Genomic DNA, 15320 nt, shown 5'->3' on the forward strand with positions numbered 1-15320 from the left:
TGAATGCATAATGATAAAGTAGGACTTGACACCTCTAAACACATCATCTCTCAACAATAATGAAACCCACAATGGATTACGGCTACCGTAACACATACACAGAGATTTGTCTAGATTTATGTGTCGGAGTGGTGGGAGTCTTTGTTTTATTTTGGCAGAGTTTTTCCACATAGTTAACACGTACCTTTGTAACAGATCGAGTTACTGTTCAGGGGTTTAGTGTTAGGGCTATGGACAACTGCTTTTACATCATTTATTTTCCAATGGATACAAATTTTGTGTACAGATGTTGCTCTAATGTGCATCTGCTACTGAAAATCTTTTTTCCCCTTCACTATTTATGACGGGCCCTTGCTACTGAAAGTGTGTTTTTGACATTCACCATTCATAAAGGGCCCTTTTCAGGTATAAAACACAATGTTGGGTATAACTCCAAAAGTATACATGTGTAGAATAATAGCACATCGACTAACAACATTGCCAAAAACACACACGACCATAATCAAGATATCGCACACAAGTGTTTAAACGCCGATACCAAGATAACATACTTTGGAGTAATAACAAAATATGGCATAATACATATGTTTCAGTTTGTATAATAAGTATATAAATACAGTGCTATTACTAATCAATATATATACTATACATAGACATTTGGTTTTTTAAATGAGTGACTGATGACCTAATTATCTAATCTAGTTAGTTAATTTTCAAATAATTTACAGGAAGAAAATTTTCCTTTTAATATTTGAAAATGAACAAACAATAGTATTGAAATTTAATACTTTTTACCGATTTTAAAATGTAAGTATTTGTTCTGATATAGCATTGTGGATATTATAAATTTCCGTAATGGACGGACATAAGGTTAAGGGAACTAGTTTTCAAACTAGTATGATTCACATTCCATGATCTTAATCAATCGAAGAGACATGATGTGCCTAATCAACCCGTTGATAAACATTTAATTTCACCAACACATCTACCGTTTGATGGATGGTCTGGGAACAGATATGTAGAATACAATTATTAATATTATCTATATGTGAATCTGTACCAAATGATATTACAGTCACACTTCATTCCCAGTGCTTATTTAACGTCAATGCGTTTTTGCACGGTCTCTTAGTATTCAACTGAAATGTGTTTCCAGTAACAAACCCTCTATTGACCCTGATGAAATATAGATAAACTACACCACGACTGATGTTTGCCATAGTATTGTATAAGCAAAAAGTAATTGATTTCCCTTGACGTGTCAACTGTATACTTGTATTGCTGTAGGTACTGTAGGTAAGGCACCGTGTTGATCAGCCATCACCATAGCCACTCTATTAGACACGCACTGTTAATCCCGTTAATAGAACAAATTACAGATAACTTACAGTTATTTAATGTGTCCCCTTCCCCTTGGTAGTAAGCATTGCCTTTGCTAAGTGTTGAGTTGTTTTTTAAAATCATCTTAGAGGTTTGACTGGCATTCATATTTTACATTTATAACTTTTAAATACAACGGAATGTCAGGAGTACAAAACATTCAAATCTCTCAATGAAATGGATACATATACAGTATGTATGTATAGCCTTTGGTTATTCAATGTTATGTCAGCTTATCATGTCCCCTCTACTCTGTTTGCGTAAGTTCGTACAACACATTAAATAACATAAAACTGATATTGTACCATTGTGTTGCAATCATTTTGTTCTGTTTTGTTAATAAACAAGGTTTTTGTGTGTATCATGAATGGTAACAGTCTAGTTAAATTGCACGTGAAACAGAGATTGAAATAAATAAACCAGTGTACACAAAAGACCAAGACTTTGTCGGTGGGTTTCCAGATGACTGTATCGATACCCTATCCTTGTTTCGTGACATTTTTCGCAGTAAGGCTATCATTTCATTTACTTTTACTTATCATGAATAAAGTTTTCTCCGAACAAAGCAGACCAAGTTTCGCTTTAAAACCAGTCATCTCCAGGTATTATTTTACTTTATGTACCTAAAATATTCCACGAGAGATGCTGTAGTCCAGATGACGTTTAATCATGTATGAAAAGTAAGATTCTTAAACGAATTGCGTGACATGTATTTATCTTATTCCAAAAAGCCAGGGCGAACCTGACATACAATGTAGTCGGGCGAACAAGGCTTGAACTAGACATGTGTAATACCAAACACTGATTGATATGTTTTGTAGTGGTGATATTACCGTGTGAACATGTTATCGATGTCACATCGCGAAGAGAGTAGGTACGGATAATAAATTGATAAACGGTGGTTACTCAACGCTTACCCTTACAATAGAGCGATAGCATTACATGTGTAGGTTGTTTATGGTGTTATCATAGGAGTCCATTTAACGATTATTACTTATTGATATATCATTTAGTTTAGAACATTATGTAAGCAAATACGACCTCTAGACAACATCTAATGTAGGCTTATTGTCTGATTACTTACCTTTATGTTCTCTCTAGTATCATAATAGGTGTTGTAGATGTTTAAACGATCAAAGTTCTATATATTCATTCCTCAATAAACGAGGACAGTTTCCTTGTAAATATGATCTATTTTAATACAAATACCTATCAAGAGTACTCGAAAATTCATGTTTTTCCATGTTATCTTCTTCTGTAAGATATGAACCAAGTATATTTCTGATATCGATTGTTTTAAGCGTTAAATGTTTCATTTTTTACTGATATGACATAATCACATATTTCACGTGTGGCGTAGATACGATCAGTATATATGTTTTCCAGGTCACCTGGTATAGCCTCTGGTTGCACGCCTATGGTCAAGGTTACATTGTTATTGTTGGGTGTTTCAAATGTCTCTTACCCTGATGCCATTTAGTATCGCTTTGATTTGGTTTTAAATAGGCAAAAGTCAAGCAATACAATACAACCATGATATCAGATTAGATGAATTACATAAGTCAGAATCAAATAGCGTTAGTAAGATGTATGCCATGGTTGCAGGGATAGCTCAATAGATCTACGTTCGGAAACATGATGCCATTGATGTTAGCATTTGATTTCAGTATCACCAAAAGAAAACGATTGATCAAAGTAATTTTAACGATATGTTTGTTTTCCATAATATGAAATAACATGCATGATAATTAAACATAAAACAGGTATTCACATTATCCTTGTGTATTGAACCTTTGGTATTTATTTTTTCCATTTTCCAACCATCCTATTGTCATTTTTGTGCGATTTGTACGTTTGTGTATCAATGCGAAAATACGTTACTATGATATATGTCTTCATGTAATGTTATAACATTATTATACTGTTCATATTAAATAAAATTATTAGTGCAGTATTGCAGTGCTATAATATCATTAAAATATGATTTAACATGATACTAAGATATTCTACTTTTAAAGTTGTTACATATGTTAATGTGAGATATAACAATACCAAAAATGACCTTGGAAATATGTTTGAATACAGAAGTCGCCCCGTGGAAACCCCTCTCACGGAGACTCCTCCCCGCGAGGTGGTTACAACCAGGACAGTCATCCACGTGTAAGTTTTTGAATGTGTATATGTGGTCTTTTTATTACATTTTTACCAGTGAAATATTGACAATCATTTATTCCATGAAAGTGAGATTTCTCACTTGTGTGGTTAGCGTAACGATACGCAGGCTTCAAGAAAATTCGTTCTAGACATCAGCCCATTTTACTGCCCAGACTAATCAGAAATGTTATGTAGTAAACATGTCTTTTTATTACATTTTTACCAGGGAAATATTGACAATTATTTATTCTATGAAAGTGAGATTTCTCACTTGTGTGGTTAGCGTAACGATACGCAGGCTTCAAGAAAATTCGTTCGAGACATCAGCCCATTTTACTGCCCAGACTAATCAGAAATGTTATGTAGAAACACAACGTGTAATAGCCAGCAAACTATGCAGGAAACGCATGTCAAATGAAACCGTGACGGTACCAGCGTCTCCAAGTCCTTAGTTAGGTTAAGCGCCTTGCAGAAATTGTGAGAAAAACCAGAGTCATCTCTAACAGATATTAAGTATAACTTACAAATACATAAATTTTGATATTTGATCATCAGGACAAGTGGTGAAACAACAACTCTGCAATTTCCCCACTCCCGAACATTTTAGACTCGAGTAGATATGACGGGATATTTTATCAATTATTTACAAAGCGATAGTAATTTGGAGAACTTAATTACAAATATGAACTTAAGTATCTACTTAATTATAGTAATTATTATAATTTGATTTAGATATAATTAATAGAATATCTAACAGTGTCTTCAGTTATACCAAATTCATTTCACTCGAGGGGCTAATCTTTTGATATCTTTCACTCGTGCTGCGCACTTGTGAAAGTTATCAAGATATTAGCCATACTCGTAAAATATATTAACTATGGTATTACTGAAGACACTGTTAGATATCCTCTAAGAAATTACATATTGTCAGTAGTATATTAATGGAGGAATTATGATTGCGATGTATGAAGTGTCTTGATGTTTGTTTTTCGTCTTTCAGATTGGAAGTCAGTAGGGATATTTTACAAGAAGTATTATGTAGTGGTTAAATCTAGCAGAAATTAACTTTTTCATTGATTTTAACTTAACGATACCTTTTGCAATTTTTTGATAGTCAGCTAACATAGTAATTGGAAAGACTGGAGCAGACTCATACATCTTTAATAAAGAAATGTATGTGAATGCGAACCATTAGCCTGATTTATCTGTGTTTGTTTACTACATTGTATGATCACGTAATCGTTTCCCATTTAGATTTCGTATATCCTAATCAGATAATTTAAATCTCCATGAGTAGATATATATGACTATAATGCTAAATCTGTTTATCCTGAAATTGCAGGGAGAACCTAGATACTTCAGGGAGGCTCCCAAGGAGTTCATAGATAATGTAAGTACTGAGGAGAAGACTGTGCTGTAGTTCTGGGCAAGACAGAACGAGGTCTGTTAGATTAACACGTATATATGGGGGCAGAACAACCGTCGTTTACCAATATGTTGCTATGTTACATTGGTCAAACATAACTATAAATACAACCCCAAGTGTTAACTGACAGGCCTCGTACTATCGCCCCTGGATGTCTTACTGCTTACCGGGACGTTTGTGTTGTTTGACGGCTAGACATTTCTTTTTCGGATTTTACTTTTATTCTTATTACGACATTCTAACGCATTCCTGAAAAATTGCCTCAAAATTGATTAGAAACAATCAATAATAACTAAAGAGATATTATACCTGTTAACAATTTTAATATACCCTACAAAATAAAACGATATATACCTACGACAATAGAAATATAATCGATATGTTAACTGTCAGCTGTATCAACAAAACAAAGGCAATGTATCACATATTCAACCAGATTATATGTATTCTTATTCTATCTATTCTTGGATATCGGTAATCTAACATCCTTTTAATTCTGTACGTACAAAAGCATTTGAAATCAGAATCCTTCATTCTATAACAATGTATGTCTTCAATATCGTGAAGAAATTTAGTTTTGTCAAAATCCAATACCTCGAGAAAATATTTGCTGAAGTGATACATATTCAATTCACAAATCAGAGTTTTAGCTGGCTACATTTGTTCTTTTCTCTATGTTTTGTGTTTATTTTATTACTTTCTTTAAAACAATGAACTGATCGAACAGATTCACTCTATTTAGTTGGCGTTATTTTTGGTATAAGATAAATAAGAATGCGTGTTTTGTAATAATTTTAAACGATTATGACTTAGATTTACCTGAAAGTTGGCTTTTCATCTAGCAAGGTTTTTTATTATTATTTTACACACCTAACTGATTATCAATACAGAAAAGAAATGGTTTTGCTTTACTAGAGAAGCAGACATAACATTGGTGACATGCAAATAGGTTTGTTAAAAGACAATCGAAAGGAGAGAAGTTGGGCTTAAGAACAAGTAAAGATTTAAACGTTTTTGATCATCGAGATTTAATCAATCGGACGACATGATTGGAGACATAACTTGTGTTTTACACAGAGATATGGAGATGCTCCCCCTCGTCAGCCCGTACAACCTGGCGAACAGTTCTTTGTTGTAAGTATCCATACACATCGAGTTATCGCCAGGTATACCCCGTCCCTGATGTCTGCATTGTTATGTCTAGAGTAGGTCAATGTTTATTTGGTGGGGGACTCTTTTCCTTTTGTTTGGGTGTCTCCTCGTGTCTTATGGTGCCCTTGTGTATTGGCGATGTGGGACGGTTTTTGTTCTCTTAACTCAGTAGCATCATGATAAAGCGTTCAGCCAAGCACAGCACGCGCATGAGATCAAAATGATGGCTACCATCATATAATTAACAGGGGACAATCAGACTGTGGTATTCGTGGTTCATCTCTTCTAATTTTTACCTGTTTTCATTTGTATAATACACCTAGTATTTTCAATATATAGATACTTAACTACTCTACACATAATTGCATTGTGTTTGTTTAATTAATGATTTTCATATTAAATTTCATGTACATGCCCTAGCATTAACATCGTTGTTAAATAAATAAGATAAAGTATTTCGTTAACAATAAGTTCTTCAGGTACTGTTTTACTAAAATTATGTTCATTGTGTGTTCTTACCTTACCCTGTTTTATTTCACGTGTGTTAGCTGTAAGATAGCAAGTTGCGTCCTACTTTCTGCTTTGATGTATATACTAAACCATGCCTTTTCCTTCTCATCATGCAACTTATACAAGTCGGCATATTATTTGCTCGCTTTATATTAGTCATACTGGTCAGAAAGTTACCATCATTTGAATGATAGCGTAAATATGTGAAAATCAAAGCATTCATTTACCTTATATAATCTCTATATACTGCAGTGTTTATAGATTATAAATAATGTTAGTTGGCATCACATCAATAACAACAATATTTCTCTCGTTAAGATATTCTTTACCTTTCTTATGCTATCATTCTGATCTTATCCGTTATTTATATAAATTACATTTTGCTTTATCGACAACTCTCAAGTTTGCTTAATTGTATGTGTTTTAATTATAATGAAACAGTATAATAAATAATTCTCAAAACAAATTACTGAAGTAATATTTTGTGTTGATATGCCTCCTTAATTGAGCAAACGTTACTGTATACTTCTTGCGTGATTTGTTTATGCTACATGTATTGGAAAATGTGGTCCTCTTCGATCTATACCTGCACCACACTGATACTTAATTGTCTCAGAACAACGAACAGTATTATCCACGATTACAAATAAGAGAGATGGACACTGTTAAAGTTGGATGGTTCCTTTTTTCATTCCATCAATTTTACGGATTAGGATATTCACATAAATGTTATAGTAAAGTTTTAACACATGATGTCAAAAACAATGCATACGTATATTGCAACATTTATAGAGTGTATGTAAATTGGTTTCCCCGTTTTACAGCAGGAGCCTCGGCGATCCCCCCATCACTCCCCGATATCACCACGTCGTCAGCCCCCTTACTCGGACCGCTCAGACCGCAGGGTACGTACGACACGAATCAGAGTATGGAGAACAGTGGCTTGAAACGTCTTAATATTTTCACTTGAATAATCTTTACTCCGATCATGTTTTCCGAAATAATATGTTCCTGAGCTGTCATACCAGTATGAATACTTGTTTTCCATTTCATGAATGGTTGACATTTAACGAAATTCTGCTTTTGTAACTGCACAAATACTTTTTAATTCTTCGTGCAGTAAGTTCCCAAAGATATTGATATATTTTCAACTGATGTAAGATCATTCTGAAAATGAATTTGTTACCCATCAGTTATTAACAACGTCTATAGCTAAAGTTCCTGGTATAGCGTTGTATGCTTTTAATTACAGTGCTTTTGTTTTTTCAGGGTTATGATGGGGTGTCCCCTCCTCCCATGGTCGGGGCCAACAGCCCCCGACGATATCCCCATTATGACGTAAGTTAACAACTTTAGGCGGGTCCCACGCGTGTTGCAACATAAGTTCATAATGAAATGTTTTCACTTTCACGAAATTGATGAGGTTAAGCATTCAAACATTCAAACAAAAAGCTTGCCTTATACATTCTATGTCTCATAAGCGTCCCTGTAGGTGATCTATGCTACTTTATACGGGTAAATGTATGTCGAATTAACCCATCATACAGATATCTCACTACAAATTGTCCTATGGTTATATTGCTACCATATGGATCATTTCCTTTTTTTTTTGGGGGGGGGGGGGGGGGGGGGGGTGTTTAATATATGCTTAATGTACTTTTATGTATTCATCTGTATATGTGGGAATCGCAGGTATTAAATTAAAATAAATTAAATTGTAATGGATCATTCGATAAATTGATAATAATAAATTGAAAAGAAAGGGATTGGTTTTTTTTATCTGATTGATGTGTTTTTAGCCATACAGTTCAATACAAAATCAACTTGTAATGATTTTCACTTCAGATGACCCGCCAAGATCTTCCTCCGATGAACACAGTAAGTAGGACGTTAAATAGCTTTTAATAAAAAAAGGCCTTTTAACCTACATATGGATTTTGAGAAAACGCTAAATGAACATCACTATCAAGAGAATATAGATTATTTATGACTTTCTTTTTATTAGTGATCTCCTTGTAATTATTTTCTCTGTTCATTTTTTGCCTGTGTTTGAAATGCAGTTTGTTTACACGTTTATATTTTCTTGTTTATTATTACATCTAATTTACATAACCCCAAGGCATCGACATGGAATGATCGGACTAATTCTTTAAAAAAAATAAAAGGATATATAGGGTACATATAAATCAGGATTTAACCTGTGTGAGTGCTATACAATGGTTATGTATTTTTTCAGTATGCAATCAATAGTACTACCCAGCATGACTATGGCGATGTGAGTATCATTAATATAGTTCTAGTGTCTGTAGTTGTCCTACGTTGTATTCATAATGAACAGATAATATCATTTCGAATTGAATTTGTTTTTAAGGTTAAGTTGCTTAATGTAAATGACCTTTGGTTCATTTGTGTTTGCATTTTTTTTTTTATCTTTGCTTATATCTAACAAAATTATGATGCTTCATACATGTAGTTCGATATGTTGTCAGAAGCAGCGTTAACGTATCTCAACTGACACAGATGTTTCGTATGCAGAAGGTCTGGATCTACTTTTTATAGTTCCATAAACACGAATAAAATAGAAACAATGTTACACTTAAAAATATCTCAGCATTGAATTTGAATTTCAGTTTAATACTAGAACCACACAAAAGGAATATGGAGACGTAAGTTAGCTATACAACACCAGTGGTAGCCAACTAGATTGTAGTACTGTAGTCTTTGTTAACGCAAGTTTTATATAACATATGATTGCTTGAGTTATGCCCCTTTGTATATATACACGGCAGGTAACTATTTCAGCCTTTACGACAAATGTATGTTCCTTCAGTTAAGCAATCAATTGTTTTATATGGACTGGTGGTATGCATGCTATTTGAAGGAGAAATGGTGTGAAATGGAAATATTCAAATACTGTTGTTCTTTTTTTACGCCGAATCGTATCCCAAACTACATGTAAATGTTAAAAAAACATATTTTTATAAACACCTTTATTAAATTGTACCAGTATACTTCTTATACACTTCATCGATTAATGTAGTAGCATATTTACTTAAAATGTTCGAATATGTTAACAGAAAATTAAAATTAAAGCAAACTGCGAGAATTCAATTACGTTCGATTTTTAGGTTTCAGTGTCATTCCTTGCTAAAAAGTGTAGCGATTGCATTTCGCCAATACGCGCCTTCCTTTGCTAAATAAGTATAATAATTATATAATCATTGTGATATGGTTTTCATCCATAGGATGCAATCTTGGTTGGTGAATTCTTTTTTAATTTTGAAGTTACAGAGTTAATAACTTTTGCCTGTAAATTAAACATACAATTGACATATATTGCGCTTGTCCTAAGCAACATAATTATTTGGGTAGATGCGTTCTGTTGACCATTAAACTTCTTAGCTAACTTATGTTGACCAGTAAACTTCTTAGCTAACGTTATATACCAGGGAGTATGTAATTAACCTGATTTCAAACTACATGAATACAGTTGTAATGCCTACACTGTTTGAAAAGTTATTTACGATATCCTCGATAACGGGTGACCTACAATCTATTCTAGATTTAACGGTTTCCCGGGTAACATTATGACGAGTGCCACATTTGATACCTGAAACACTGACACCTCCGGATCACATGATTTTTGCCGCCTTTTATAAGAGTTTATAATGTTTTTTACTGTAAAGTTTTCCTCAGTCCTTTGGTTTTGTCTGTATATTTTGACTAAAAATCGTGGTAAATCGTACCCTTGTGTGTTCACGCTGCGGTTTATAATTTAGTTCTCCAGGGTAAAAAAAAGCTAATATTTCAAAATATTTTTCTTCTTAGCCATACAATTTGTCATAGATGGAAAGTCCAAAGGTATTTAGATGTAACTGTCGTTATATGTTTTGTTGATTTGTGGATTCAGTTACCTGGGGATCACTAATGTACAGGGAGACAATACTGTTTGGTTATTGGGTTAATTTTTCAGTAGGACATAGTCCAAAAATTATGGTTGTTATTACCATGGAAGATATTTTGTAGTATCAAAATAAGAATACTATGACACTTTGTTTCTCAAGGATCCTAATGCTTAATTTTGGTTTAATTACATAAAAGTCAACATTTTTATAACTTGTACATGGCATACTGGCGATCAGAGAATACCTGACAGTATATATGACATACAATTGTCATAGTTGCCAGTTTTTGCATTGCATGCTGGTGTTTCTTTTTACCTTTGTCTTCACTTGTGTCAATTATTTGAAGAAAGAAATTACAGAGAGGACTGTTCACGTCCTTGCACTTGTCCCCCTTGGTGTAATGTGCTGGTGATTTTGTGATTTGCTGCATGCGATCTTTGTTGGAGATTCATTTTACTATTTCTCATTAATTCATTATACAGTAAAAGTGATGGTTTCCTCGCCGATGAGGTTGATGAAACTGAGTACACAGGTGTCACCACTACTGCATGTGTTCGATGCTCGAATCGTTTCCTTAGCATTTTTAGTTTAGACAAAATTGAGCTGTTTATCTGCTTTGCAATGTATTGCTATATTTGTACTATTTTGCGATGTTTGTCATTGATATATATCTTATATGTATTATATACATGTATGTCTGTATAATTAGATTCGAAATATCCTTTAGAAATCAAATACAAATAAGGTATTGGTGCAATTCATCTTAATCTACTATAATGCTACCAATCATATAAAAGTATGTAAGGCCTAATTACATAAGAGTCAGGTTATGACTTACTGTAAAATCGTGAATTTTCGTTGGACATTAAATTTCGTTTATTTCGCGGATAACAAAAATCCACGAAATTAAATCCCCATGAAAACATAAATTTGGAATGATATAGTTCGGGGAAAATCGAAAATTATCGAAAAATAATGTCATTGAAACAGTCTAATAAATGCAAAACCAGGAAATGTTAACCTCACGAAAATTAACGATTTTACAGTATTCATTCTCATAGACCACTCATCAATCAAAACTACAAATACTCTTAAACCCAATAATCAGTTCAATGCAATGTACACTTTAATCGCACACATCAGTCAGAACATTGTCTTGGACTATACACCAGGAAGGATAATTGTTTTCACATACTTTTAGATTTGACATCAGTCTGTATGATATATCCTGACTGAGGTATAGTCTAGGAGTATGTCAAGGACACTTAACTACTGATGTGTAGTCTAGGTGTATGTATGACATATCCTGGCTGACTTGTTTCTGTGAGGGAATTTGTCTAAGGAATACACAGTATCATGTAGTCTATCAGTATATGTACAGCAGTTTTGAGTGATATTTGGTGTAAAATAATGTGAAAGATAAGTCCTGACTTAAGTATAGATAATGAGTATGGGTATACGGTCTTGATTAATAATGATATATAGTCCAAAGAAAGTGTAAGTCATATCCCGACTGATATTAAGTCTTTGATCATGCATACTTAACTGGCATGTGAACTAAAAGTTGTTCAGGAAATATAGTAACTGACGAGTAGTGTAGGAATGTGTAGCAGACTTATCCTAACTTACGTGTAGTCTAGGAATGTGTAACCGACATATCCTAACAGACGAGTAGTCTAGGAATGTGTTACCGACATATGCTTACTGACGTGTAATCTAGGACTGTGTTACCGACATATACTTACTGACGTATAGTCTAGGAATGTGTTATCCACATATACTTACTGACATGTAGTCTAGGACTGTGTTACCGACATATCCTAACTGACGTGTATTCTAGGAATATGTAGCCGTCATATCCTAACTGACGAGTAGTCTAGGAATGTTTAGCCGACATATCCGAACTGACGAGTAGTCCAGGATTGTGTTACCGACATATACTTACTGACGTGTAGTCTAGGACTGTGTTACCGACATATAATTACTGACGTGTAGTCTAGGAATGTGTTACCGACATATACTTATTGACGTGTAGTCTAGGTCTGTGTTACCGACATATCCTAACTGACGAGTAGTCTAGGACTGTGTAGCCGACATATCCGAACTGACGAGTAGTCTAGGATTGTGTTACCGACATATACTTACTGACGTGTAGTCTAGGAATGTGTAGCCGACATATCCTAACTGACGTGTAGTCTAAGACTGTGTTACCGACATATCCTAACTGACGAGTAGTCTAGGAATGTCTAGTCGACATATCCTAACTGACGTGTAGTCTAGGACTGTGTTACCGACATCTAATTACTGGCGTGTAGTCTAGGAATGTGTTACCGACATATACTTATTGACGTGTAGTCTATGTAGCCGACATATCCGAACTGACGTGTAGTCTAGGACTGTGTTACCGTCATCCCGACATATCCTTACTGACGTGTAGTCTAGGAATATGTAGCCTTCATATCCTAACTGACGAGTAGTCTAGGAATGTGTAGCCGACATATCCTAACTGACGTGTAGTCTAGGACTGTGTTACCGACATATCCTAACTGACGTGTAGTCTAGGACTGTGTAGCCGACATATCCGAACTGACGTGTAGTCTAGGACTGTGTTACCGACATACCGACATATTCTTACTGACGTGTAGTCTAGGAATATGTAGCCGTCATATCCTAACTGACGAGTAGTCTAGGAATGTGTAGCCGACATATCCTAACTGACTTGTAGTCTAGGACTGTGTTACCGACAGATCCTTACTGACGTGTAGACTAGGTCTGTGTTACCGACATATACTTACTGACGTGTAGTCTAGGACTGTGTTACCGACATATCATTATTGACGTGTAGTCTAGGACTGTGTTACCGACATATCCTTACTGACGTGTAGTCTAGGTCTGTGTTACCGACATATTCTTACTGACATGTAGTCTAGGTCTGTGTTACCGACATATACTTACTGACGTGTAGTCTAGGACTGTCTTACCGATATATACTTACTGACGTGTAGTCTAGGACTGTGTTACCGACATATACTTATTGACGTGTAGTCTAGGTCTGTGTTACCGACATATACTTCCTGACGTGTAGTCTAGGACTGTCTTACCGATATATACTTACTGACGTGTAGTCTAGGACTGTGTTTCCGCCATATCCTAACTGACGTGTAGTCTAGGACTGTGTTATCGACATATACTTACTGACGTGTAGTCTAGGAATGTGTAGCCGACATATCCTAACTGACTTGTAGTCTAGGACTGTGTTACCGACATATACTTACTGACGTGTAGTCTAGGACTGTGTTACCGACATATACTTACTGACGAGTAGTGTAGGACTGTGTTACCGACATATACTTACTGACGTGTAGTCTAGGACTTTGTTACCGACATATACTTACTGACGTGTAGTCTAGGACTGTGTTTCCGACATATCCTAACTGACGTGTAGTCTAGGACTGTGTTATCGACATATACTTACTGACGTGTAGTCTAGGAATATGTAGCCGTCATATCCTTACTGACGTGTAGTCGAGGTCTGTGTTACCGACATATACTTACTGACGTGTAGTCTAGGTCTGTGTTACCGACATATCCTTACTGACGTGTAGTCTAGGTCTGTGTTACCGACATATACTTGCTGACGTGTAGTCTAGGACTGTGTTACCGACATATCCTAACTGACGTGTAGTCTATGACTGTGTTACCGACATATACTTACTGACGTGTAGTCTAGGAATATGTAGCCGTCATTTCCTAACTGACGTGTAGTCTAGGACTGTGCTACCGACATATCCTAACTGACGAGTAGTCTAGGATTGTGTTACCGACATATACTTACTGACGTGTAATCTAGGACTGTGTCACCGACATATACTTACTGACGTGTAGTCTAGGCCTGTGTTACCGACATATACTTACTGACGTGTAGTCTAGGACTGCGCTACCGACATATCCTAACTGACGAGTAGTCTATGATTGTGTTACCGACATATACTTACTGTCGTGTAGTCTAGGACTGTGTTACCGGCATATAATTACTGGCGTGTAGTCTAGGAAGGTGTTACCGACATATACTTACTGTCGTGTAGTCTAGGAATGTGTTACCGCCATATACTTACTGACGTGTAGTCTATGACGGTATTACCGACATATACTTACTGACGCGTAGTCTAGGACTGTGTTACCGAAATATACTTACTGACGTGTAGTCTAGCTAGGACTGTGTTACCGACATATCCTAACTGACGTGTAGTCTATGACTGTGTTACCGACATATACTTACGGACGTGTAGTCTAGGACTGTGCTACCGACATATCCTAACTGACGAGTACATATCCTAACTGACTTGTAGTCTAGGACTGTGTTACCGGCATATAATTACTGGCGTGTAGTCTACGAATGTGTTACCGACATATACTTATTGCCGTGTTGTCTAGGCATGTGTTACCGACATATACTTACTGACCTGTAGTCTAGGAATGTGTTACCGACTTATACTTACTGACGTGTAGTCTAGGCCTGTGTTACCGACATATACTTACTGATGTGTAGTCTAGGCCTGTGTTACCGACATATACTTACTGCCGTGTAGTCTAGGAATGTGTTACAGACATATACTTACTGACGTGTAGTTGACGTGTAGTCTAGGACGGTGTTACCGACATATACTTACTGCCGTGTAGTCTAGGAATGTGTTACCTACATATACTTACTGACGTGTAGTCTAGCTAGGACTGTGTTACCGACATATACTTATTGACGTGTAGTCTAGGACTGTGTTACCGACATATAATTA

The 15320-nt window shown here is 35.4% G+C and overlaps 1 protein-coding gene across 29 annotated transcripts in view; it reads left to right on the forward strand.

The window, feature by feature from the left end:
• The window catches only part of LOC110450814, a 75411-nt gene that overhangs the window by 27719 nt on the left and 32372 nt on the right, over nt 1–15320 (forward strand). For 25 of the 29 annotated variants that reach the window (XM_021498532.1, XM_021498541.1, XM_021498543.1 and 22 more), the window contains 8 exons: nt 3466–3540; nt 4877–4924; nt 6038–6094; nt 7447–7527; nt 7892–7960; nt 8468–8500; nt 8859–8897; nt 9253–9288. In XM_021498532.1, coding sequence (XP_021354207.1) covers nt 3466–3540; nt 4877–4924; nt 6038–6094; nt 7447–7527; nt 7892–7960; nt 8468–8500; nt 8859–8897; nt 9253–9288 — 438 coding nt within the window. The remainder of the gene's footprint in view (nt 1–3465; nt 3541–4876; nt 4925–6037; nt 6095–7446; nt 7528–7891; nt 7961–8467; nt 8501–8858; nt 8898–9252; nt 9289–15320) is intronic. The other 4 variants (XM_021498540.1, XM_021498559.1, XM_021498561.1 and 1 more) reach the window with 2 other exon arrangements.

Source organism: Mizuhopecten yessoensis, unplaced genomic scaffold, assembly GCF_002113885.1.
Source record: "Mizuhopecten yessoensis strain PY_sf001 unplaced genomic scaffold, ASM211388v2 scaffold5519, whole genome shotgun sequence".
Taxonomy (NCBI): Eukaryota; Metazoa; Mollusca; class Bivalvia; order Pectinida; family Pectinidae; genus Mizuhopecten; species Mizuhopecten yessoensis.